Source organism: Hyposmocoma kahamanoa, unplaced genomic scaffold (assembly GCF_003589595.1).
Source record: "Hyposmocoma kahamanoa isolate Upper Pololo Valley unplaced genomic scaffold, ASM358959v1 79, whole genome shotgun sequence".
Lineage (NCBI taxonomy): Eukaryota > Metazoa > Arthropoda > Insecta > Lepidoptera > Cosmopterigidae > Hyposmocoma > Hyposmocoma kahamanoa.
The window spans coordinates 8,659,592-8,685,719 of NW_020653993.1; the positions used below are offsets into that span (position 1 = coordinate 8,659,592).

Genomic DNA, 26,128 nt, shown 5'->3' on the forward strand with positions numbered 1-26,128 from the left:
CCTTATTGAAAATTAGAATTTAAAAAACCGGAGAAAACTTTTTCTTCGACGATAACTATGTTTTCATATTCTTGCCCTTTAAGGATAAAAATGCAAGGTGGCTCGAATTATGTGTCCGGGAATGTGAATATTTATGTATATTTTTAGAAGTCGGGAGTAAAGAAATTGCAAAACAATTTACTATTGAAGTCCACACATAAAACATTAAAGCTATAAAATACCTAATGAAATAATAAATTAAACAGATGACTGTTTAATTTATTATTTCATTAGGTAGGATATATTTTTAGCTTTAAGTCATGAGACTTAAAGCTAAAAATAAACACAATGTAACAAAAATATTTAGACAATATTTAAAAGAGATAATGAAAGTTGCAAAGGAACGTTTTGAGAAGAGGCCTCTTGTCAATGTCACATTGATATTGAGAACAGTGTGACCATTTGTGGCAGATTTCTGCCATTTGGGCAGATTTAATTTTTATTCATTTGCATTGCTGCAAAACATAACAAGTTATATTAAATGTGGCAGAGTTTGGCAAATTTGAGAATATTCGGGAAGTTCTGTATTATTTTTGTGAACAAACTGAAAACTTGTTGTTTTCTGCTACTACGAACAAACATCTGAAGCGAAATAAAGGACAATGTTATAAACATAACCAATATCAACTTTAAGCTTTTACAGGCTTCAATAAGCTATTTTGATGCTTTGATAATGAATCACAAGTATTGATAGGTCTCCTTAATGCACGTCGTCAAAAACACTGGGTCACAAAATACACGGGATATCGCCATCCTTCTTTATAATAATGAAACGCCTTCATATTCACTCTTACAAAATATTGCACAACTATTTTGCCTGTTCATTATTGGTAGGTATCAAACAATATTATGACGAATTAATAACAGGAAAACCACCGCATGTTACTACTATTTTTTTATATGTACGTAATACACAGCTTTTCTACATTTGCTAAATTCAGACAAATAGTTGAAATTGCATGTACAAGTATTAATAATAGGTGGCGTAGCTACAACGAATCCTCAGTAGCAACGGCACCGTAATTGTTTTTTTTTCTTTTAAACAAATAGTAGTATCTCAGATTACAAAACATAAGCAGATGGAGCATACGCAACAAACGATGTGAAGCCGCTTTTCATTTATTGTGTGCATGATAAGTAGAAGAGGCGCTGTAGGGACATACGTACTTGTGTGCGTGTAAGATTGCCAGATGCAGGGAAAAATCTCCCGCATTTTTTTCTGTTACTTTCTATAATACTGATGTTACAAAATGGAAATGTTATTTTGCAATATGATACTTACGTGGTATTAGGATATCATACAAATTATATGCAAAGTTAATATGTTATTGTTTGATTTATCACACAAAGGGAAAAATATTTTATTAAGATATTTTACAATTGAAAAACTTGGATAATTCAGAATATTGATTACAATCACAGTTACACAATATCTTAATAACCTATACATCGAGTATTCGTTTCTGATTTTGATATGTAGCGCAATCGCACCATCAAATACTATTCTATTTTTATTAAATTAACTTTGTAATCAATTCCATAGCATTGACAATCATCTTCTAATTAAACGAAAATTCTTTGGTTCACAATGAAACTCATTAGAACCTGTGAAGTTATATAATACATTATATATATTTTTTTTTATTTCATTGACACATTTTCTTTCAAAATCATTCTGTTCATGACATGTGCATACAACAATGAAAGTTCTCTGTATCTATAGGGCTACATTTTCTTTTGTGTACATAATGGCTATAAGACATTGGTTTGAGAATGTATGATTAGGTAAATCTGAGTTACCTTAAAAAACAATCTTGGACCACTGTAAATGGACCAGCATGTATGTGTATGCATGCATTATTTAATTTCTATAGAAAGGTATAAATTAATCGATCTCCTATCACCCATGCGTATTTACCTAATTTAAGGAAACTAATTTCGATATAAACTGGCAACACATACGAATTTATGTCGAGGTTTTGTGTTCCGAGTGAATTGCAAATAATATTGTGTAAATAAATTACAAAACAGTTAAATAATCAATAGTTCCCTGTAAAAGATAATCCCTCATATTTTTTTTTGTTTTTGGGAACAACTTTTACAATGTTTAAAGAGACAAAATGGCATTTTTAAACATAAAATAACTAATCACTCCTGACGTGCAAACAATGCGACGGTGTGCTCAGTACTGACGCTACTTTGTATTCGCTTTTGAATGTGTATTTGCTTTGTTGGCTTCACTTTGTTTTGTAATCTGAGAGTAAAACATTCCCAAAAATATATGGACATCGTGTACGTTAGCCGTACATTACAGTGGGTTATGTCATAATAAAAAAATATGGTGGCGTGGCTATATTACATGACACGATAATCTTTCATTGTTCTAAAAATATAATAATTTTACAGACCTCACTCACTTTTTGACTTTTAAGAACCATTTTATAATATACATGTAATATACCGCGGTGCGGAATTTACTTTGTGTAATGTATACCATAGGATACACGTGCAGTGACTTCAATTCAGGCACACGTTAACTAAATTAATTTTTAATACAGCCAAACAACAAACAGCAAATTTATGTGCAGCTATATATTCGTTATCAGTAAAAAGGACAAAACATTTTATTTTACGTGATATCAAATTAAAAATATCATTATTTCATAAGTTAGTAAATTACTTGAAATCGTCAAATTGATTTAACACTGACTCAATAAGTCAGATGCCCTTACGAAGAATAAGTTAAAAATTGTAAGGGCTTCTCAATTTAAAAAGTCAGTATCGACCATTTGATGATTTTGGAGTGTATGCATTAGCAGGATGACATAAGGCGCTCTAAACTAAATTTAAAATCGAAAGAGACTGAAATTAAATTAGTTTGCGTTTGTCGAAATCGACGCCAGTACCTACCCAACCGTCTGTCGTATAGATAGTGAAATTATTTGTATGGCAGAAAGCAATTCTTCTCGTAATCGCTAGGTGCGCTGCACAATTTACCTTACTCGAATATTGTAAACTCAGGTACATAAATGTCCTTTACATTGTGGTGTCGAGTAATGAACAGGTCAAAAAGGAATTTGGGGGATTTTCATAGTTTTAAATGGTGCGACGTTTAACAGGGGAAGGCGAAAATTGAATGACCAAAAGTCTATGAAGCTAGTTTTCACTTTGTTATGTTGTGAGTTTTTAATTAAATGTGAAAATCTCCATTTCTTTATTTTTATAGATCTATAATTTCATAGGTCACTAGATATTGTAAAAAATTAGAAATAAAACCATTGTACTGGTAAACAGTTTGGGGTTTTAACGCCTTTTCAAACATTTTCGGATGTTACCAAATAAATATTAATAAATCGTAATTGTATCTAGAATTTTATATAACTATAGTCAAGTTACTATAGGCAGAGGTATAACAGACAACTCTCAAACAACAATCTGAAAGCAAGTATAGATATAAAATGTCATAAATAATTAGCATAAATTTGTGATAATTTTTGCGATAATAAATACACAAAAATCTCGAAATATTAATTTTTTAATTTACTTGTCTAGAATAAATTAATTTGGTAGGAGCTGTAGAACCTCTACCTTTAATAACCAAACTATAATAGTAAAATAAATGTTACGTACATTTATGTTAAAATACATTTTAATTAAATATTATATATAAACCAGGTAGGTTAGAGCTGTTTTTCGTTGATTTAAAAAAAAACCTTGTAAATACAACAATAAATCAACATATTGTCCAATCTTAGAGATGGTGCTAAAACGTGTTGGTGTGGATTCTTTTCTTATTTTACATATTTAACTTAAACTAGTTAGACGGAGATCGAAACTGTTATTCTAAATATTAAATACTGTCTAAGTTACATTACCGTTATATTGATATTAATCGCATAAGCCTTAACTAGAGTTACCCCAAGTTAAGTGCGTCTATTTCTGTCGTTATCAGTAAAAAAATGACAAGAGGTTTAATTTGAAAATAATAATCGTCATTAATTTCAGATAATTGCATCCATAGAGTTGTTAGTAACATTTGGTACTTCCAATGATAATAAAATTTACTTACCTACCTACGTATAACTAGGTCCACACGGAACTTCAAGATGGAACAATCATATTTATCAGCAAATACCTTCAAAATTCCGTTTTGACTGCCTCGCAAACGGCTCAACAGAGACGCAACCCGTTTCCGTCTAATGGCCTAAAAGTCATCAGTACGTTCCTCGGCGAACATCCCTGAAACGCTGCAATGATTAAGGATCCCCAACAGCATTCTGAAGGCATTGTTGTATTGGACGCGGTGGGCATTGTATGCCTTTTGAGTAGTGTTGTAATAAACTCGACTCCAGAAGTCTACATTTATTAACTCGACTCAATTTTGCACGCCTCGGTGGCCTAAAATACTCACGAGTAGCCGAGTGCGAGTCATCGGAGCACGAACTCTATGTAGTCTTAAAAGAACTCGAATCGTAAAGCTAACTCGAGTTCCAAAACTCGACTCAAAGCGACTTCCACACTACAAAGTTGCGAGGACAACAAGCACGGTTATTGAACATGTATTAATGCCCAGGAATTAAATAAAAAAATAACTCAATATGGTGATTTATAAAAGAAAGAAGATATAATACTTAATTATGTTACAGTAATTATACTACACTTTAACACGCCACACCACAACACCGCTCAGTAGGTACGTACCAGACTCGAGCTCGACCCGTTACATAAACTGAGTCGAACCCGCGCACGACTCGTTACATAAATAGACTCGAGCACTAATTTCGAACTCGAGTCTATTTGGAAACTCGATAGGCTCGTAATATAACGAGCAGCCGGTCTCTGTCTTTATGAGTTGAGTCTTGTCAATTGGAGTCGAGTCCTAAAATGTAGACTCCCGGACTCGAGTTTTTTACAACACTACTTTTGAGTGTAATTGACCCATAGATTGCTTGTGTAAAATACTTGACAGAACGCCTTAGACAGGATAATTTGAACTTGCTTAGAGCGACGAGCAAACCTACGGGTCTTATTTAAAATAGAATCATTTATTTCATACTAGCTACTACCGGCGACTTCGTCTGCGTAGAATAAAAATTTCGAGTAGCCTAGTGTATTATAGTAATTTTCATTATTCTCCATACAAACTTTCATCCCCAATTTCAGCCCCTTTAAGATTTATTTTTGTGACAAAAAAGTAGCCTATCTATTGTGAACTGGCAATCGGTACTATCTCAAGTGAAGAAAAAAATTGTTTGCGTCATTTACATAGCAACTGGTTTATTAAATAAAAATACGTAGTTTTTAAGTATTTTATTACACATGTATGTATGTACACTACGTATTTTTATTTAATAAACCAGATGCTATATAAATTATTTTTTCTTCATCCTGTAAAGTTGTCAAAATTGAGATAGTACCGGTTGCCAGTTCACAGTCGCTATATCCTTCTCCAAGGTCCCTTCTGTCTCTACCAAAATTGGTTCAGCGGTATTTGTAACATTAAAATTTGGATTATTTCTGGCACACTATGACAATGTCATGGGACGGTGTAATCGTCACAAATTGTTTATATAGAATAAAATTTAATCCAAAATATTGTTAAAATACAACGGGGTTTGAGTAAAATTTCCTTGAAAGAAAATCTTCTGCTGTATAAAATATTTCGTCGTTTGTAACTATTCAAAATTACGTAAATGTATGTTTAGTGCAGTATATCAAAAGTTAGGAAGTACAATTTCAATTATCTTTCCTTTTCATACTGATAACCAAAAGATGCACTAAAAAGTAATCTAGCTTTCGCGCGAATTGACACCGTCGTCATAAGTCTTTAAAAAAAGTATTTTATCATTTGTAATATTAATTTTGTAATTTTAAGTCGATTCAAAAAAGAATCGACACCAATCGTCATTTTAGTTTTTAAGTAAATTTAAGTAGGTGCGGTTCAAAATTGATCAATAATTTGGCTATAGCAATACTAATGCAAATTGCCGTCTGACAAGGACAAACATCCTTTATGGAAAGAATGGAAAAAACAACAACAAACATCACGTATGTACATGTAGAGAAAAGAGTTGGTAAGTCGGAAACTGAGAAATCTGTGATCTGGAAGGGAAAAAATAAGCATGATTTTTTTTCCTTTCTATTAATGTGCTAAATAGCGGCGAAACAAGTCATTCATTGAAGTCAGTCTTGAAAAATGTTCTGAAATTCAGATAGATATGACAAATCCTATACATTTCAGAAAACAATACTGAATTTTAGAACTGGAATATAGAAACATGCTGCTTACAACAGATTTGAAATTTCACACTGACTTGAGACTCGAGAACACATTTCGAGCAGTTCGTTTTTTTTAAATTGGTTCTACAGGAAGTTAAACCCGGAACATGTTTAGAGTGCTTTACCGATTAGCCACACTTGTTTGTCCAGTTGGAACGATATGTATTAGGGTTGATCCCCACTTGGCAGCACTGCGCACTAAATATCGTCAGCTTGCATCAGTTTCAAGCTTGGCTTTAGTGTGAACGCGGTGCTGACACGTGCTGCCGTGTGGAATCCAAGCATTATTCAGAATATCTTAGAGAATATCACAAAATCATTATTGTACCTTTCTTAAAATTATTAATATAATTATAGAAAATGATATTTCGGTTGTAATAATTATATAATTTTGCTCACACAAATAATTAATGTAAGTTAGCAATTAAATATACCAACAACTGATTTCATGTATTTTATTTCGCTGGAGCTCCCCTTATTTCATTTCTATAGGTTGTCGAAAGTCGCAACTACAATTCTGCCGTCTTTACTTGAAAGGACGCATGTGGTATTTAAAAAATGTTATTGTGACTTTTTGTTTTTTTTAAGTTACCGCAATAGAAAAATGTATATTTTTAAATTTCATTTCTTTAAACATTATTTTCTCTTTAAATTAAATAAAAAATTGGTTATAACGCATTTACACTTGGTTGACAGCTCTTGCCCGCCGAAGGCGACATTTAAGTCAGGCTCCCCTGCAGGATTGGGCTAGGGGATCATGGTGAACTCGGCAGTCTGCCGAAAGCGGCAGTCGTTTGAGGACAGTACTTCGCCACCGTATTTCCAATGTTTTTAGTAGCAGCAGCTCCATGTAAAAGATTTTGTCCAGGGAAGTACTGCCACCTTATCTGTTCTTGCCGCCAAGCAGTAATGTCAGCGTTACTGTGTTCTGGTTTTGAAGGGTAAGGGAGCTGGTGAAATTACAGTCACATGCGATTTGTCAACTTATGTCTCGTGACGGGTGCAGTGGCAGTGCCCCTCAGATCTTTGCGACTTAAAGCTCTGAGTGGCACTGCAATTGTTATGGACATGAGTGTAGCTTACCATCAGGCGTTCGACTTGTTCGACCCGTCACTTAATGTTATAAAAAAGTCGACAAGGCGTAGTCACTGTCGGACGACTCTGTCGGCTTCGTCAAACGATAGTCGACCAAAAAGGTTCAACGTGTCGGCGGCCGCCAACTACCAGGATACGCGTATTGGCCCGGGAGTATCTATCTACTCTGTCAGTTTGTTGAACGTATCGAACGATTTGTTGTCTCTTGTGAAAGAAGGTGACGTTTATGAAAATAAACGGAACCCACTTTTCCCACTTAATGCAGAAAAACTGGTTTGTTATTCAACTACCTCCGTGGCCGAACGGTTACCATGCCTGCCACCCATAGGTCCCAGGTTCAATTCCCGGGCCGGGAGAAATATTTGCATGGCCTGCATTTGTTTCTCTCGTGAGTGTAATTTGTGGTCGTCTATGTGTGTGTCCATTGCATCCGCGACACAGGGTTTCCCTAGTGCGGGACTATGTTGAGTGTGTGCGTTATTATTATTAGTATCTATTTTAGACTCTCGCCTCTCCCAATGCCTAAAAGATAAGTTTGAATTTTTAAATAGGAGAGGCGATACTCCCTCAGCAATGGCACAGTCGGCCGGGGTCAGGAACTCAGGTTCAAGAACCGGTGAACAATACGTGCCGTATCGAGCAGGACCGCCTTCTGCATTTGTGCTGGAAGCTCCAACCGCCTCAAGCAAGGTTGACTGGAATTAACTCATTTGCGGACAAAACAATTGGGATTACTTCAGTGGAGGCCACATCCCACATGTCGGTGATCTAATGCGCCAGGTCGAGGTACTTCCGGCGTTTCTCGGTTTCGGCTTACACGAGACCCTTGTCATGCGGGATGGTAACGCCCACAAGAAATACCCTCGACTGCGATCGATCCAATATCATAATATCAGGCAAGGGCAGTCCTGTCCGTGATAATGGATCGATCCCAATAGATTTCGGTGCGGCCATCTTCGAGTATCGGCTCCGGCGAATACTTGTAATATGGCATCTTCTGCTGCACGAGTCCGTACTTCGGGGCGAGCTCTTGGTGTAATATTTTGGCTGCCTGGTTGTGTCTGTGCTAGTACTCAGTGTTAGCAAGAGCGGAACAACCGGAAATATAATATGCCTAAGTGACTCTCCGGGACGGTCACATGCCCGACAAATGTCTACTGTCCTTTAGGATATACTTTCGATAGTTCCGCGTCTTGATAACCTGATCCTGGATTGCACAGACAAAACCTTCGGTTTCCCCAAAGAGGTCCCAGAAAAGTAGCCTATGCAGGGAGGCTTTACGGTCCACAAAGGGCTCGTGGAGTACTTTGAAGACCCATCCTTCTTCTCTATCCGTACGGACTCGCGGTCAGAGGTGCTATGCACCACCGGGTTTCGCCATTCCTCTTTGGCCAACGATAAGGGAGTTAGCCCTATATCACATGTGACAACCTCTACACGAATTACGTCAGCCGTCATCGTCAAAAAGTAGTTTCTGAGATTGCATATCTCACGGTTGTGACATGATTTTGACACTTAATAGGTCTCTACCCTTAGACTATGGAAACCAACACATAACCGACGACCTCGGATGATGCACTCGGTGAGAGGTCATCATCATTATTATTATTATTAACAGTAATTTTCATAAGTTTTTTGTACTCGTTTTATCATTTAATTACTCGAATATATCATCGTGAAATATTAAAGATTATTTCAGGTTACCACACTCAAATATTAAATAATGGTTCATGATGATATTCTATAAATATTTAAATAAAATTAAATTGTCACCAAAATTGAGTACAAAAACTTACCTGAAAATTACTGATATAGTTATCGAGTTCTTAGGTTTTCGCGATTGTTACACATAGGAAATGAAACTATTTTTCCGGATTTAAATCGCGTATATTTGTTTTTTCAAACAAACCGACGTTTCCCGAAACGATGCAGGTCCCATGGTCACGGTTGACTGAGGTGGTACATGATGGTGATTACAAAATGATGAAATGAATGTTTTTTTTCTGTTTTCGTTTTTCAGGAATGTTTTCTTTGTAAAATTAAAAACAAGGTATTTAATTAATAACTATTGTAACTATACTGAAAAAATAGGGTGGTTTGCATCAATATTAGACATAGCTGGTTGAAGACTGTACCACCTCAGTCAACCGTGACCATGGGACCTGTAAAGGGACCGAAACGTCGGTTTGTTTGAAAAAACAAATATACGCGATTTAAATCCGGAAAAACAGTTTCATTTCCTACTGATATAGTTCTTTACACTAAGGGCGCGTTCCTATTATGTCGTAACGTTTTATTTATAGTTGGACGACTGTCGCGTCTAACCTGTTCCCATATCAGGACTATCTATCGTGGATGTTTATTATATCGTTGAACGACTGTCGTGTCTAGCTGTTCCCACTAGATCGTGACGACAATTAATCGGTTCACAGCAGCCGCCTTGTTGTTTACACGACAGAATCGTTTGAAGTTGCGGTTATCTGTCGTCACATTTTTATCGTTACTTTTTATTTATCGTCCGATGACTGTCGTTCTAGGTCTCCCCATTGTCACGACAGTCTGTCGTCGAAACAACAAAAAAGTCGTGAACGTAGTTAAGCGACAAGGATCCAATCCACAAAATTATCAAAAAGTGGTTCTTAAAATCTAACCTCATAGATTACCTACCAAAAAAATCCAACATATAAACATAAATAAATAGCGTCATGGAGTTACATCTGCCGTCCATTAATTAAAACGCGGCTAAGTGAGAAATGGTCAAATATCTGTTTAAAAATTGCAAAAAAATAGAGCACAAAATTCTTGCAAGTAACTGGATGTGGATTAGGTCCTTTTTGTTTAACGTTTTTGTGTACGTCCATTTATCCTGTTATCTCTATCTTTTTAATCAATAAATTAGTTTATTTGGCGTACTTAATGTGAAATTTTCTGTTTATATACATATCCGATATCCGACCGGATGTGAAATTAGACCGGATATCCGTTCATCTCTAATTAATACCTCCAATATTATAGTATACTTTATAACATTATGAGCAAGTGCGGCCTGCATTAATTGAAAGTCTATCAAATACTTATCGACCGCTGGTGTAAAGCAATAAAAGTCAATTTTTTTAATAACAGCTAGTGACAGACCTGGCGGAAACAAGGCGACCACAATTCCACGCAACACTGGTCGTGACAATAAACATAAAACTCTTTTTCATAGTGGTAGCACCGTAGCGACCGCCTAAAATATTTGTTTTCTTTCATAATATAAAAGAAATGCGCTTCTTTTCCGAATAGTTTGTCAATAGCCTTAGCATATATTTAAATACATATTATACATAAATAGGTTTGTACATTTTTAGTGCTATTAATAGTTCATTAATCAGAAAAACTTCTCTCGACATACCTACCATTAAAACCTTTGTTCTATGACTTTCAGAAATATACACAATTTTTAAACTTCTGTATAATTATTAATGTAAATTAAGAATTTTTTCAATTTCATTTCAACAAATTTTTAATTTAGGTAACACATCTATTAATTGATTTTTAATGTAAATGTAATGTTAATCAACGACCGAATAATTTCCTTTGATAATTAAAATTTCACGGTGTATAACAAATTGTAGCACGTTTAAATCAATACTGTCAGTATACAAAAATCACCTTTTGGGGATAAAGTTTGTAAAATAAATTATGGTATTTTTATTGAAAAAGTTTATTTTTTTAACCGACTTCAAAAAAAATTCTCAATTCGACTTTTTTTGTCCCATTTAAATTTGAAGAAAATATTCCACGTGTAAGAGTGGCAAACTAGGGAACGAATCCGGTTTCGCGCACTTTTCGGTAACCGATTGAATAAAACTTGGCAAACGTACAGTAATCAGTGTACACCCTCAATTTTACTGTATATATTTTTTCCACTGTGATTGATTAACACTTTCACTGTCATGTGGAATCAACCAAAGCCATTTCAGGTTATATAGGCTCTTAATGACAGGTATTGGTTTCAAAGTGCGCTGTGATTCCACAATTGAATAAAATATGAATAGGTATGCCGTGTTACGAAGTTTCCAGTTAATTAAAGATAGCTCTATTTTATATAAGTCATGAAATATTAGTTTGAAAATGCCACTTTTATAATATAATATAATATAAGGCGTACAGTAGGCATTTTATGAGCAAGTGAAGGCACATGCATAGGTGAAAAATTCGATTATCAATTTCTGAAAGAACGTTTAAAGCTAAGTAAAAGCGTAACCATACAAGCCACATTCCAACTATATAACAACTGCAAAACAACAGTTTTAATGCAAATTTGATGACTGCGGAATAATTGCCGACTGCGTCTCAATTTACATTGCTGAGGAAGAGAATGTTTATTAATGTTTGGCTTATTTTTGTTATGAAATTGTACATAGTAATTAAGAGTTAAGGAGCATCCTCGTGAAAGAGTTTGTCCAGGCAAGTACTGCCACCTTACTTATTTCTGCCGCCAAGCAGTAATGTCAGCATTACCGTGTTACGATTTTGATGGATAAGGGTGGTGGTGAAATTACAGGCACATGGGACTTATGTCTCAGGGTGACGGGCGCAGTGGCAGGGCCCCCCAGATCTTTCAAAGTGGCACTGCATCTGCTATGGACATGCGTGTCGCTTACCACCAGGCGCACGTCTTGTTCGTCCCGTTCGACTGGTATCATAAAAAAACATCACCACTGTTCCGACCATTTCACATGTATTATATTATATAAATAAGTATTTTTCCAATTTAGTTTATGGATAATAATTTAATGTTATTGATTTGTATTTGTATTAAATAAGTTTTGTTTTGTTGTATACGTAAGCCCGTTATTTTAGTTATTGTGCACTGTATTTAGATCTGCAGAAAGAAATTTATTTTATAAATAAGCAGAACCTTTTGTTTGTATTTTCCTTTTATTAAATGTGATTTGTGTGTTGTTCTTGTACAATAAAACAGAATAATGCACTTAATGCAAATATGTAACATATAAATTGAATACGGTACCTGCGGAATTTCCTGAGACTGCGCTTTTCTTCGGAAGACGTGCGACCTGTTTTTTGGCTCGTATCTAGTTTGTATGCTACACAGTTGTCATACACGTCATTGTGCTAGGGTTACAAATATTCGCTTCCATTCGGTTCCGCCACAATGTAAACTGAGCCAGTGTGCAGTCGTGCCTACAGCACTCCAACTGCAATTCGCAATTATTATGCAGTTGGAATGTAGATCATGAGACTACGCCCTAAGGGGATAGCGACGTCGATTAACAGTGTTCGGCATTTTGCTCACACAAAGTAAAAAAAAATTACTACGTTCCAGACATTTCTATTTATTCTTGATAAACAAATAGTTCAAAATGCCAGTTAACGTAATTTAGACTAACTTACTAACACATTAATATGTAAATGACGCGAGCCTTTTTCGACGATTTAATTTTGTAAAGAAAATAGTGCTAGTTTAACTTTAGACCTTTGAGCGCTAAATCAATGTCGCCAGTCTACTCTTAAATACCCGAAACATCATAACAACCAATTCCTTACAACAAGAGTTTATTTATTCTACATTTACAATTACTGAATGAAAAATAAAATACTGTCCAAGACAATTGTTAATTGCCTAAATATTAACAAAAACTACTCAATTATTTTCCCGTACTTTGTGGTAAAATCACTAAATTGGCAATACCACGCTGATAGCGGATATCTGTCGATACATCGCCACCCGCACGTTACACAAGACCTTTAACTGAACAAAAGACGAAAAGATGCCGCACACTGCGATTCAACCCTAAGTTACAAGAAGCAAAAGCGAGTTTATTAAATAAGTTTTGAAAGAGTTGCCCGTTAAAAGCGTTTAGCCTTAGGGCGCGTTCCCACTATGTCGTGACGACAGATTGTCGTGCAGTTTACAGTGTCGTGGCTTGTATATTTAAATGAAGCTGTTCACATATAGCACGACACGATTAACTGTCGTTCACGATTTTTTATCGTTACAACGACAAACTGTCGTCACAGTGGGAACAGCTAGAACGACAGTCGTCAGACGATAAAAAAACGTCACGATAAAAACGTGACGACAGATTGTCGCCAAGTTTTATTTATTGCTGTCCGCACGTATTCTGCTCCCTGCCCTCCCCTCTCGTACCCCGCGCTATCTGCTCGTAGCCAGAGATGGCAAGTGCCCAGGTTGTAACCCGGCGCTTTGTTAACGCCGGATTTAAATCGGGTTAAAACCCTAAACCTAGGGCAAAAACTAGTTACATCTAAATATTTGTTGTGAATTGAGTTTTGTTCAAATTTAATTATACATTGTGTTTTCATTTGTAATGTGCTCTGTAAGTCGTGTTAATAGACCATTAAATGTGGAAATTGTCATTCTTGAATAGTCCCAAAATTTTCTATCATCAGTTTTCAGTTCATCAATAAACGTTTGACATAACCCTAATGGAATTCATTTTAGTAGCATTGGATGTACCCAAAACTTTCTTTTCTTTGTTTTGCTTCCCCTTCCGTATTTTTAAAAAGTAATACATTATTAAAATTTCGTCTTCATCCATTTCGAGCGAACACACACTACCGGCTTCCAAAAGAACATACAAGCGATTGCAGTGCATCAAACGATTCTGTCGTGAAACGAAAAATTGTCGTCACGATCTAGTGGGAACAGCTAGTCACGATAGTCGTTCAACGATAAAAAATCGTCCACGACAGATAGTCGTGATATGGGAACAGGGTAGACACGACAGTCGTCCAACGATAATAAAACGTGACGACATAGTGGGAACGCGCCCTTATGCAAAATTAACACAAAATTCCAGCAAGTAAGGGAGAAATACTTAATAGTCAGATAGAAGTGCTTTATAAGTACCTATTAAATAGTCATTGCTTTCACATCGATATTAAAAAAAACTTAATACCGGCAATTTAGTTTTATTTTCGTTACCGGTATTTAACCCGTAAAAAAACTGGTATATTATAAATTTCACCTTACACACATACGGTTTTGTTATTTTGAACGCACTAAAACACCTAAAACGGGTACCTTTTCCGGTGTTCTGTTTTAAGTAGTTTATGTGTATTTAGAGAATAAACAGTAGCCCAGTGAAATACAAAAGTCGTGGTTTAAAGCATATAGATTTTCCTGATAAATTATAATAATAAGCTTATATAATCCTAAGTAAATATGCCTGAATTGGTACAGGTTTATTTTACCGATATTTATTTTTAGTTATTTGATTTTACTATTCTGTATTACGGTATTAGACAGGTGTCGTGATTGAAATGTTTGCAATGTTTTGAACGATTGCAAACAGAATCGAAATTAAAAAAAAAATTGTTACAGGCATTCAGAAATCAGGAAATAGAAATAAATAAAAAATATAGTTCTTTCAACTGGGCATCATAATGCTTAAGCCACAAAGAGAAAGCCGGGAATAGCGGCCAGTTCAGCCAGTGACGGTTTCTGTGTGGCCAGGGCATATAAATGTCACTGAAGCCATAGCTGTTTTGAGTCACATATTCTGTTAAGGTAAACTGTTGGTGTTCTGTTTTAGTTTACAGAGTCCCGTTTTTCGATGTTTAAGCAGTAGATTCAATAAATACAAAGGAATTATACTAAAACCAGACACATTTCATAATAAATATCACTAAAACTCTCATTGTGCTCAAGGACACAAAAACTAACAATTATTGCCGATAGACACATTTCAACGATGAAGCGGCAATAAATTCTATATATGACACGGAAACAAAAAATAAAATCATTTTAAATGATTTTTTGGACACTCTTATCAATCCTTGCAATAATTAACTTTAATTTCAAACCGGTATTAATACCGGTTAGTTTAGTTGTCAACTTAAGTCTTGTTACTTCATCGTCGATTTGTTTGCACGTTCCCTTACACATAATATAATAAATTAATCTTACATGTACATAATGAATTAAATATCGTTTATCACATTATTTATACTCGTATATTAAATCACGGTTTTCCGGAAAGAGACCATTCAAGTGCATGACTTGAAATAGTTTTGAACACGGAAGAAAAATTGATCAGTGGTTTTGAACTTTCTGCGTCACGCAGGTTAAGCAAACTTTCTCACATCATGGCAAGTTCAGTACACAATAACGATGCTCGCAAACGTAATTTAAATTGTCCGATGATCGGACACAAGTACGACTGATTGTTAGTGACAGATTTGTGCCTTCTTACAGTCGATAGCCTACACTATAGTGCTTGCATCACGGTGAAAGGATCTGCCAATAGGCAAGGTACTCTACATTGTTGCCCAGGTTTCACCAGATGTACAAGAAAGGATGGTACGTCGTGCGGGGTGGCTACTTACCGTCTTGCCGACTTTGCGCATAAACTTTGTAACGTCTAGGAAATTAAACTATTTTTCCGGATTTAAATAGCTTATAGCGTATAGCGTTTTTTAAACAAACTAACGTTTCGGGCCCTTCACATGTCCCATGGTCACGGCTGACTGAGATGGTAAAATAATTAACCAGTTATGTCTAATATTACAAAATAACAACAAAAGTTATTAATTAAATACATTATTTTTAGTAAATTATATTTACTGTCAATTAATAATGGAAAATAGAATAAATGAAAACATATTAATTACTACAGCAGTCTTACGTCTGTTTGGGATTTTTCATCAGAGGAAATACTGGATACCAAACTGGTGGTACGGATGTTCCTTATTGAAATTAGTCAACCGTGACCATGGGACCTATAAAGGACCCGAAACGTTGGATTGTTTGAAAAATCAAATGTACGCCATTCAAATCTGGAAAAATAGTTTCATTTCCTATGCGTAGCAACCGCGAAAAACTTGATTTTTAACGTCCAATTTTCCAACGATAACTAAAGCGTTCATTGACTTATATTGTAGTAAGTCGAAATACCATTTTTTACTTTTTAACTTAATAATTATTACCCTTTTTTATTTATATTACAATATGCAGAAAAAATAAATATTCTTTACTTAAAAAGCATCGATTTAAGTTATACATCTCCTTGTAACAGTATGTGTGTAAAGTGTAACTAACAACAACTAAGCGACTTTATTCCTGTTCGTACATACAAATTCAGTCTATTTTAAGTCTTCTTCATTTCTTCCATCGGTGGTAAATCGTCCAAGAGGCTGTCTTCCTCCAAGAACAATGTGGAGTCTGTTAAATGAAAATAAATAACTATTGGATTGTTTTTCAAACTTCGATTTGAGATTTTTTGTACTTTTTTTTAATTAATAAAAACAATTAACAGTATTTTCAAAACTTAAATTGTATGTTTTGCATTACGGACTAAAGCGTGAAGCGTACAGCGCGCTGCGGGTCGGGTCGGTCGCGAGTCGGGTCAGGCGCGTGTCGGGTCGGGCGCGTTTCCGGTCGGGTCGGGACGCGCCCGCGCTCGGTGCGTTTTCGTCCATATAAATACACGGAATTAGACCCGTCACGGTCCCGACCCGATACGCACCCGCTCTCTGATTCACGTTTTAATTTTTTTTGTGTTGCTGTATCAACCAGACGCCTTAATAGATAGTCACCTTAGCGGGTTCAGCGTAGGCAAAATTGAAAACAAAATGCATTTTAATACGATACAACTTACTGTTTTGTTTTTGGTTACTGGTATGGAAACCTTTAACCAGTATATTACAAAATTTATAAATTATCTTTATACTATCATGCATTTTGTAATAAATTTTGTTCTTGACACGTCCCGGCGGACGGGGTGGTAAAGGACATTAAATTCATCAATGTATATTTTAAGCTATTTCAATAAGGTATAAATTTAAATGCTCTATCACCGACTTCGGGACCATAATTTCTCTCTGCAACTCAGAGCATAGGAATTTATACCATATTTCAATTGTCATCAATTGTCATATTTCAGTTGCGAAAAATCATATTACAAAATTGAAGACCACGTGTTAGACAAAGATGTATGGAAAGACGACACGGCTCCAGAATTCACACAAATTTGTTCAAAGTGTATTCCATAGCATTTAAGTTTATTTGAAAAGAGCAATCCCTAGAGTTTCTTGCTCGTTCTTCTCAGGGAGGTCAGCATAATGAACGAGCAGTAGCTTAAATGTGTAAGTGTAAATTTATTTTACCTATGGAATAAATAATCTTTGACTTTGACTTTGACATTGCAATAGCATGAAATATACATTGGTACATTCGACGACCTCAGTGGCCGAATGTCTTGTACACCGGTTTTGATAGTGTCGCCAGCTCTGAGGTCTCGGGTTCGATCCCCAACCGGGTCAATGTAGAAACTAACTTTTCTATATGTGGTGCCGTCGTTGTTTCCGAGTTTCCATAACACAGGTGCTTTAATTACTTACTTTGGGGTCAGAGCAACGTATGTAATGTTATATAATGTAATTTTAAGATAGGTACCAAGCAAATGTCTCAACTCAATAGAGATTTATTATTATTAATACAAAGATCGAAAACATAGAAAAACTTTTTCGGCACGATGATACTTGAACCCAGGACCATACTGCACCGTAGTATTGCTCTTACCAACTGAGCTACAAGTCGAGTTATCGAGTTGTCGAAATTCTCCTATGCGTTTTTGATACAGATCTTACTGCACCGTAGTATTGCTCTTACCAACTGAGTTATCGGCTTTAATATCTCGAGTTTTGTGTTTTTTTTACCATCCGTGATACATACAATGTTTTTCATCACATTTGCGAGAAAATACATACAACAGAAATATGGTTCACAACACAACAATGGATTTGGCAAATGGCGAGTTTTTTGTTTTTTTTTTAAATTCTTCCATACATAATACAACTCCAACTAAAATTATGTAAAAAGCAAACACGCATACAGCCAAGATGGATGGTAAAATAAATTTGCTAAATTTTTATACAGAAAATAATTAAACTGAATTATAAGAAATTCTTAATAATACGTATTTAAGTAGTATGTGGCTAGGGTTTGCAATCCGGATACCCGTATATACGAAATATCCTGTTATCCGGAAACAACATCTTTGCGTATCCGGATAATTCGGATATTTCAGACACAACAAAAATCTAAGTGTAACAGTCAAATCAAAGTCATTTGCGCGGGGAACACCTTTTTCTTTTATTAATTGAGAATGAAAGTAGAAGAGATTCCCCGCACTTCATGCACGCACGCTGTTACCTCACCATTTTTAAGTAAAGAATTATTTTATTATTAAGATCGGTGCATGCGCAGTGAGTGAGTGAACTAATCAAACCATACACCACATCCATTATAGCAACTAGTCAGTAGTTCTGCCAGAGGAGAGGTTCCCTGCAAACTCGGGAGCATTTGTGAAGTGAATTGTGAATTTTGAGGGGACGAATTCCTTGGGGGGTTTTCAGGGAAAAAAATTAAAAATAAAGGACAATGGCAAACTCCCATATAAATTTTTGTTGACATAATTTGTATGCGTTTGCTTATGAAAAATATGTGAAAATATAGAGTTGAAATTCCTGAACAAATTTTGTTTTGGGTTTACTACTGTTCTGAGAAGTCAGGAATTAAAGACATTCCAGTTTAAAGTTTTGGAGGTTATGTGTTACGTAATTGAATAAAATATATTCACTGTATTATTATATCAAAATAAACTACAGAAGCCTTAAACAGAGTTAATAGAAACTGAATGGTGCCGTGGGTTTGTGACGTAACCAAAGGTCAGAGGAAATTCTTTTGTATACTGGTATGGTCAAAAGGCATGAAGTTAAGCCATAAAAAACTGAGTTATTATAATTAATACAATACCACAGACTATTGCAGGTTTTATAGCCAGCTATATGCCTCGATTACTCAGCCTGTTGCTGATTCTAAAGATTCTAGAGCCAAACTCACCCAAGCTCACCTCAGACACTATACTGAGGATATCCCGGACATCAGTCTGTACGAGATTAGGACGGCTCTGAAACAGCTAAAAAACAAGGCACCGGGTGAAGACGGTTACATCCGAGCTTCTGGAAGCGGGTAGAACACCGGTACTAAGAGTCTTTCAGAGGCTCTTTAATTCAGTTTTGCTCGAAGGTTCTACGCCAGAAGCGTGGTGACACTCTTCTTCAAAAAGGGAGATAACACCTATTGAAGAATTACAGGCCCATCTCGCTTCTATGTCACGTCTATAAGCTGTTTTCACGAGTCATCACGAACCGTCTCGCGCGCAGTTTCGATGACTTCCAGTCCCCCGAACAAGCCGGTTTCCGAAAGGGCTTCAGTACCATAGACCACATCCACACGCTGCGGCAGATTATACAGAAAACTGAGGTCTATAACCTGCAATTACGCTTAGCGTTCGTGGACTATGAGAAAGCCTTTGATTCGATCTAGATATGGGCGGTGCTACAGTCTCTACAACGGTGCCACATTGACTATCAATATATCCAAGTGTTGAAGTGTTTGTACAGAAACGCCACTATATCAGTTCCACTTCAGGACCAGTGCACAAGGCCTATCCAATTGCAAAGAGGAGTGCGACAGAGAGACGTCATTTCTCCGAAACTGTTCACCACTGCATTGAAAGATGCCTTTCTAGTTACTGAACTGGAAAGGACTCGGCATCAACATCAATGGCGAGCACATCACTCACCTTCGATTTGCTGACGATATCGTGGTCATGGCAGAATCGTTGGAAGAGCTTGGCACCATGCTCGGTGACCTCAATAGAGTTTCCCAGCAGGTGGGTCTAAAAATGAACATGGACAAAACGAAACTTATATCGAATGTCTACGTGGTAACCCCTATAACAGTGGGAACCTCTACTCTCGAAGTTGTTGACGAGTATGTCTACCTCGGACAAATCGTCCAATTAGGCCAACTACGAGAAAAGGGTCAATCGTCGAATCCGACTCTGTTGAGCAGCTTTCGGGAAGCTCCGAGACATCTTCTCGTCCGCAATACCGCAGTCCTTGAAGACAAGAGACTTCGAGCAGTGCGTGTTGATGCGTGCGTATGAGACATTAAGAATAATAATTTTATGTTAATATTTTTAAGTGTTATGATTTGCATTAATGCAACAATGTTGATTTTGTTAATACAATTATGGGAGTTGGTTATTATCGTATTTATGTAAACATTCAAATGCTTTATTTTATTATAGTAACGGGACCTTATTTGTTTTTTATTTGTTATGATATTTTCTAATTGATCAACAACAGAAAATGTGGACTAAATTTATTATTTTTGTTTCTGCATAAACATTTCATGTTAAATAATGATTAGAAGATATTACGCATAAAAATAAATAAAGATCCGTTTTATCCGTAATTTCCGGATATCCGGATTTAAAAAAGATTGATATTCAATTTATCCGGATCCAGGAAATGGACGAATAATGCTAACACTACATGTGGCTGAATTTCAATTAAATTTCTGTTCAGATAACATTTTAAGCGAATGTTTTAATTTTGAACTTAAGTAACCTCCCTGCTTGAACCTAACCTATGTAAGGAAGTATGACGTGCTACAAGAAAACTCCTTACTGACCATGGCTGTAATGGAAAAATGGGCCCGTGGGTTTTGTTTGGGGCATATATATTTATAGTCAAGTTAGCCACCATGCAATCACACCATTTACGAGCAAGTGTGATGCAAAATGTATTATGCCTATACAGCACATTCCTTGCGACGTGGGAGCGGAGAGCCATCTGATTCATCCGCGACACATCGTCCGCTCATCTGTTCGCGACAATCCGCGTTGCACTGTTAATGCCCTTACTTATTATTACAGCTTTCGGTTCCTGGTATCAAGCCACATTTGTCTGTCGGAGACGAGTTTAAAGATATTGATTGTATTACCTTCTCTCTCTAATTTGATTGGTCCTTCAAACTTGAATGGCATATTTGCTTTGCCGTTGTCTTCCTCATCTTCTTCGTCGAATTTGTCTTCTCCGAAATGACTTGTCTCGAATTTCTCTTCTCCAAATTTTTCTTCTCCAAATTTGCCCTGGATAAAAATTGAAATAGCTATTATAATAAAAGGTTATTGTAGAATAGACGTGTATTTTGAAACTCATTTTTAGTTTTATTTAAATGTCCTGAAGGCTATTAAATACGGGTCCCCAGAAGCTATTCGATCTTAGGCTGCTAACAGATTGCCTCCCAAATTACACTTACTTTGACAAAGTCAGGCAGACCATCTTGCAAGTGATACCAGCTTAGGATGAATATCAGCGAGACGAAGAACAAGTTCGAGCTTATGCCTGTCAACGATAAAGAAGAAGTAAATAAGAACATGAACAGAAAACTAGATTTGATTTATTTATTAAACAAAGATTCAACACTTAAAAAAATCCTACGATCCGGACGGATTTGAACCACGTCTTCTAGCAAACCGTGCCAGACCCTATGCCAACTAAGTCACGGAATGAACCTGCAGACCTCACGGATTTTTCTATGTGCTTGTTGTCGGATCTTTTGTATTTGGTTTTCTACGACTTTTAAGCCGTAGCGCCATCTACGAGAAATAAATGAGTGTTTCATCACCCAGTTAGATAACTTTACAGCTACCAGCCCTAACTAGAGATGTCGCTATTTGTAATAATGTCGGTTAGTACAAATAGCGACATCGAAGATTTTTTTCTGAGTGTTCGATCTTTGTACTAATAATTGTAACAAACTAGTGGAGTAATTCCACAAAAAATAATTAAATATCAATTCAATACAAATTTAAAAATCGAGCACTTAGAAAAAATTCACTTCGATCCGGTTGGCTTCGAACCAACGTCTCCTAGCAAACCGTGCCAGACGCTATGCCAACTAAGCCACGAAACGAACCAACAGACCTCACGAATTGTTTCACGTTCGTGCCAAATGGTTTGTCTATTAATTTCATTGATTAATAAAATAGTTTTTTTTTATTATCGTTTCACATAACAACAATATTTAAAATTTACTTTGCAGCTTTTTCGGCTTACAGTATGTTTCTGGAAGAGATGCAAATCATTCCAGCGTGCCTATTAGGTCAAGTCACGGACCGAACATCTGCAATGAATTATCAGCATCGATGAATGTGGATGCTGATAATTCATTGCTTATTGCATTGGCTGATGCGGAAGCGGATATTTTAATTCATCCAGGGGTAATCTGCAAATGTGGGTGCTGATAAACTCTACCACCCTGATTTAAACCATTAAAAAACATATTTAGTTCATCAAGTGGGGGTTGAATTGGGCACGGCTTTTCGGAAGGCAAGGGATCTCGGAATACTTAAAATATTGGTCTACTATTTCTGCAAACTGATATACTAGTACTCACCAACAACACAAGAGAACTTTGGCCAGTGGAACATGACATATCGGAGGCCGGTAAAATGTGCCTCGATGTGCAATTCAACACCATATACTTGTGCGAACCGCGATTGAACTTCAACGTAAGCATCTGTTACCGGTACATCCTATAAACAGAAATAGTTTTATTTTTAACGTTACATGGATTTAAGCTTACAACCCCTAATGGCTCATTATCATTTGTTGATACGACATCAACAAAGCCCTCATAGCGTTCCACTTGGGATTGATTTCGACTTTTTAATTACCATGCTGGTCTGTCACGCAGAGGTCCCGGGTTATCGAATCCGGGCCGGGAGAAATATTTGTATCACCTAAATTTATTTCTCTCGTGAGTTTGGGTGTAAGTTGTAGTTGTCTAGGCGTGTGTCCATGGCACCCGCGACACAGGGTTTCCCTAGTGCGGGGCTATGTGTGCGTTATTTGTTTATTATTTATATATGTATAACTAATCTTATCACAAAGTTCTACCTGGAGTTCGTTAGCTCTCACATACTAAATTGAGATCTGACGACTGCAGTGACTGAGATAAAAAACTGACCTGGGCAGGGACGAAGCCGCTACAGAATTTAATTTGGAGATACCGTTTCTACTCGTTGCAGCCAGCCAGTAGCAATGGCGTCCAGAGCACTAAGCTAACATCCGACGAGCTGAATTACTAAGTAGCTGACCTGGTCATCGACGAAGTCACTGAAGAGTTCAACTTGGAGCTGCTGCTTCTCTTCGCTGCAGCCCGATAGCAGCAGCGGCACCAGAAGCATTGTACGGAACAGCGTGTGAAGGCGAGATCTGCAAGCATCAGATGAGAGCTACGATTAAGGGCGTGTTCCCATTATGTCGTAACGTTTTATTTATAGTTGGACAACTGTCGCGCCTAACCTGTTCCCATATCACAACTATCTGTCGTGACTGTGTTGTGGACGTTTATTTTATCGTTGAACGACTGTCGTGTCTAACTGTTCCCACTAGATCGTGACGACAATTTATCGGTTCACGGCAGCGACTTATCGTTTGCACGACATAATCGTTTGAAGCTGTGATTATTTGTCGTGACATTGGTATCGTGACGTTTTATTTATCGTCGAACGACTGTCGTTCTAGCTCTTCCCATTGTCACGACAGTCTGTAGTCAAAAAGTCAAAAAGTCGTGAATGACAATTAATCGTGTTGTTCTATGCGTGAACAATTTCATTTAAATATGCAAGTCACGACACTTTCAACTGCACGGCTATAAGTTAGGAATTATTTTCTGACTGAAGTAGTGAACAAAGAACGAGGTGAATGAAGAACGTGTTATAAATTAAATTAAAAATTCTCTCTTTACATACTTTGTCCATTTCAAAAACTTGCACTACAAAAAGACTTAAAAGAAACAGAGCTTAAAAACATGAAACAGAAACTTTTTATAAATAACATAACACTAGTGTATCATTTGTCATCGATTCTCATTTTGTTTCCTTTACTGTAATTTGTTGTTTGAAGAAAATGGTTTACGACTACTGCTTCTTTGCTTACATTTTTCCAATTCTAAAAAAAACTAACTGCATTGTAGCTCATTTAAATAGATGACCTCACCGATGCCGTAGCATTGCAGATCTACACGACGACGACACCAGCACCCCGCCTTTTGCTCGCATTTGAGCGCACACCAAGAACATACCTGGTAAAAAAAAATTAAGACGGTTGTTGTTACTTTTGAAGCCGGAAATAGCGATATTTCCGGCATCATTATCATTGATAATGCCAATATAAATAATTATCTCCTTAATTAGTCAACCTTTAAATTAAATATCGATACCAGGGGTATCAATTAACGTAAGGGACATTTTGTCGAAAATGAATTACATATTTACAATTAAAAAAAAAGGCCCGCCATTTGCCAAATCATAATTGTTGTGTTGTGAACCTTTATATTGTATTTACTTCCTCGCAAGTGTGATGAAAAACGTTGTATGTATCACGGACGATAGTAATTTCTTATTTACCGTCCTCAAATCAATTTGGGCTGAAATAGGAATGTTATAAAATTACACACATACATAGTTTGTTTCATGTAGTTCGCTCGTAAGTATTATTTCTGTGATTTTCTTGTGATAAAAGCACTTTTGATAAATCTCTTGAGGAAATCTTTTGAGATAAATAAATAATACCTAATTCCTTATTGGGCGGCGACTCGGGCATGTCTAAGACGAGACGCACGCGGTACGGTTGCGCCGGCATCAGCATGTAACTGCGTTTCGTCAGTTGAACATGTGCTGACGGGAACGAACAAACACCCATTTGTTCCTCGCATGACCTAGAAGACATCTTTTAAAATTTATCTATATAATGTACCAAGCAAGTGCATTAGCATTTACGAGGGCAGTTAAGTCCTAGAAATTGCGAAGAAAACCCTTTTTTAAATTATGGCTTATTATTCTACGTGATCTCCTTTAAACTCTATGCATCTTGAGCGATATCCCAACTTCTTCAATCCATCAAAAAATATTTTCTGACAAACTGAAAACAATTGAGCCTCCGTTTCAGCAATCACTTCCTCATTTGATGCAAATTGTTAAAAAAAATCAGATAAAAAAATTAAATGGGGCCAAATCTGATGAATACGGGGGTGTGGCAATAGTTTGTATCATAATATCATAATTCGGGAAGTTTTGATGTCCTGTGCCTCCTCTACCATGAGAGTAGTGACAGTTATCGCTAGCGACCGCGTAAAATGTTTGTATACAAAATGGTCTTTCTTCTTGTGACCGCTAGGGGCGCTGTATAATTTGCCATACAAAATTGTAAAGTAATTTGCGCGGTCGCTAGCCACAACTGTCACAGTAAACTCATGGTAGAGCTTAGAGGATGGAAAAAATAGTCTAAGTGGTAGAGGCACTGATTCCAGATGAAAAACGGAATAGGTACTCGAAGTTCACTCTATCTTCAAAAAATATATCGACCTCACATAACTTTTACAAATCTATATTTTTTACTTTCGCGCTAATTTAAAAAAGTAACGTCAGTTGCTTAGTAAGGAGTTCTAAATTAAGAAATAAGAATAAATTCCGAAAAAAGTTTTATTTAAGTTTAAAGTCACGTATTTGTCTATTAACCATAAGTTAGACTCTTATTACGAAAACGTTGGTAGGGCATTACGAAAACGCTCATTGAGCGAAAAAATGCCCACAATTTGCCGATAAGCAATAACATGGTAACCAACATGATCATCGTTTTGAGAAAATGGCGCCTAAAGATATTTTTTCGTAGTTGTGGCTTGGATGAGGATTAATATGGATATGCCAACTGTTTTTACCATTTTTTTATTATTCGGAGGTTTTAAATCACTTAGTTTATGTTTATAAAATGTAGACGAGACGACAAGCTACAATTTGGCATTCATATCTCAATTTTCGAA

The 26,128-nt window shown here is 36.3% G+C and overlaps 1 protein-coding gene across 4 annotated transcripts in view; it reads right to left on the reverse strand.

The window, feature by feature from the left end:
* Nucleotides 1-26,128, reverse strand: part of LOC113233668 (seipin) — a 43,379-nt gene that overhangs the window by 10,778 nt on the left and 6,473 nt on the right. Inside the window, exons 2-9 of one of the 4 annotated variants that reach the window (XR_003310725.1) lie at nt 24,882-25,027; nt 24,307-24,391; nt 23,403-23,520; nt 22,700-22,838; nt 21,560-21,645; nt 21,242-21,389; nt 20,034-20,129; nt 16,558-16,606 (exon numbers count right to left, since the gene is read on the reverse strand). Coding sequence is in view for 3 of the 4 variants with exons in the window: in XM_026468842.1 (XP_026324627.1) it covers nt 16,533-16,606; nt 21,242-21,389; nt 21,560-21,645; nt 22,700-22,838; nt 23,403-23,520; nt 24,307-24,391; nt 24,882-25,027 (796 nt within the window). In the remaining variant the exon portion in view is untranslated. Of the gene's footprint in view, nt 1-16,422; nt 16,607-20,033; nt 20,130-21,241; nt 21,390-21,559; nt 21,646-22,699; nt 22,839-23,402; nt 23,521-24,306; nt 24,392-24,881; nt 25,028-26,128 lie in introns of those variants that run through there. The other 3 variants (XM_026468842.1, XM_026468844.1, XM_026468843.1) reach the window with 3 other exon arrangements.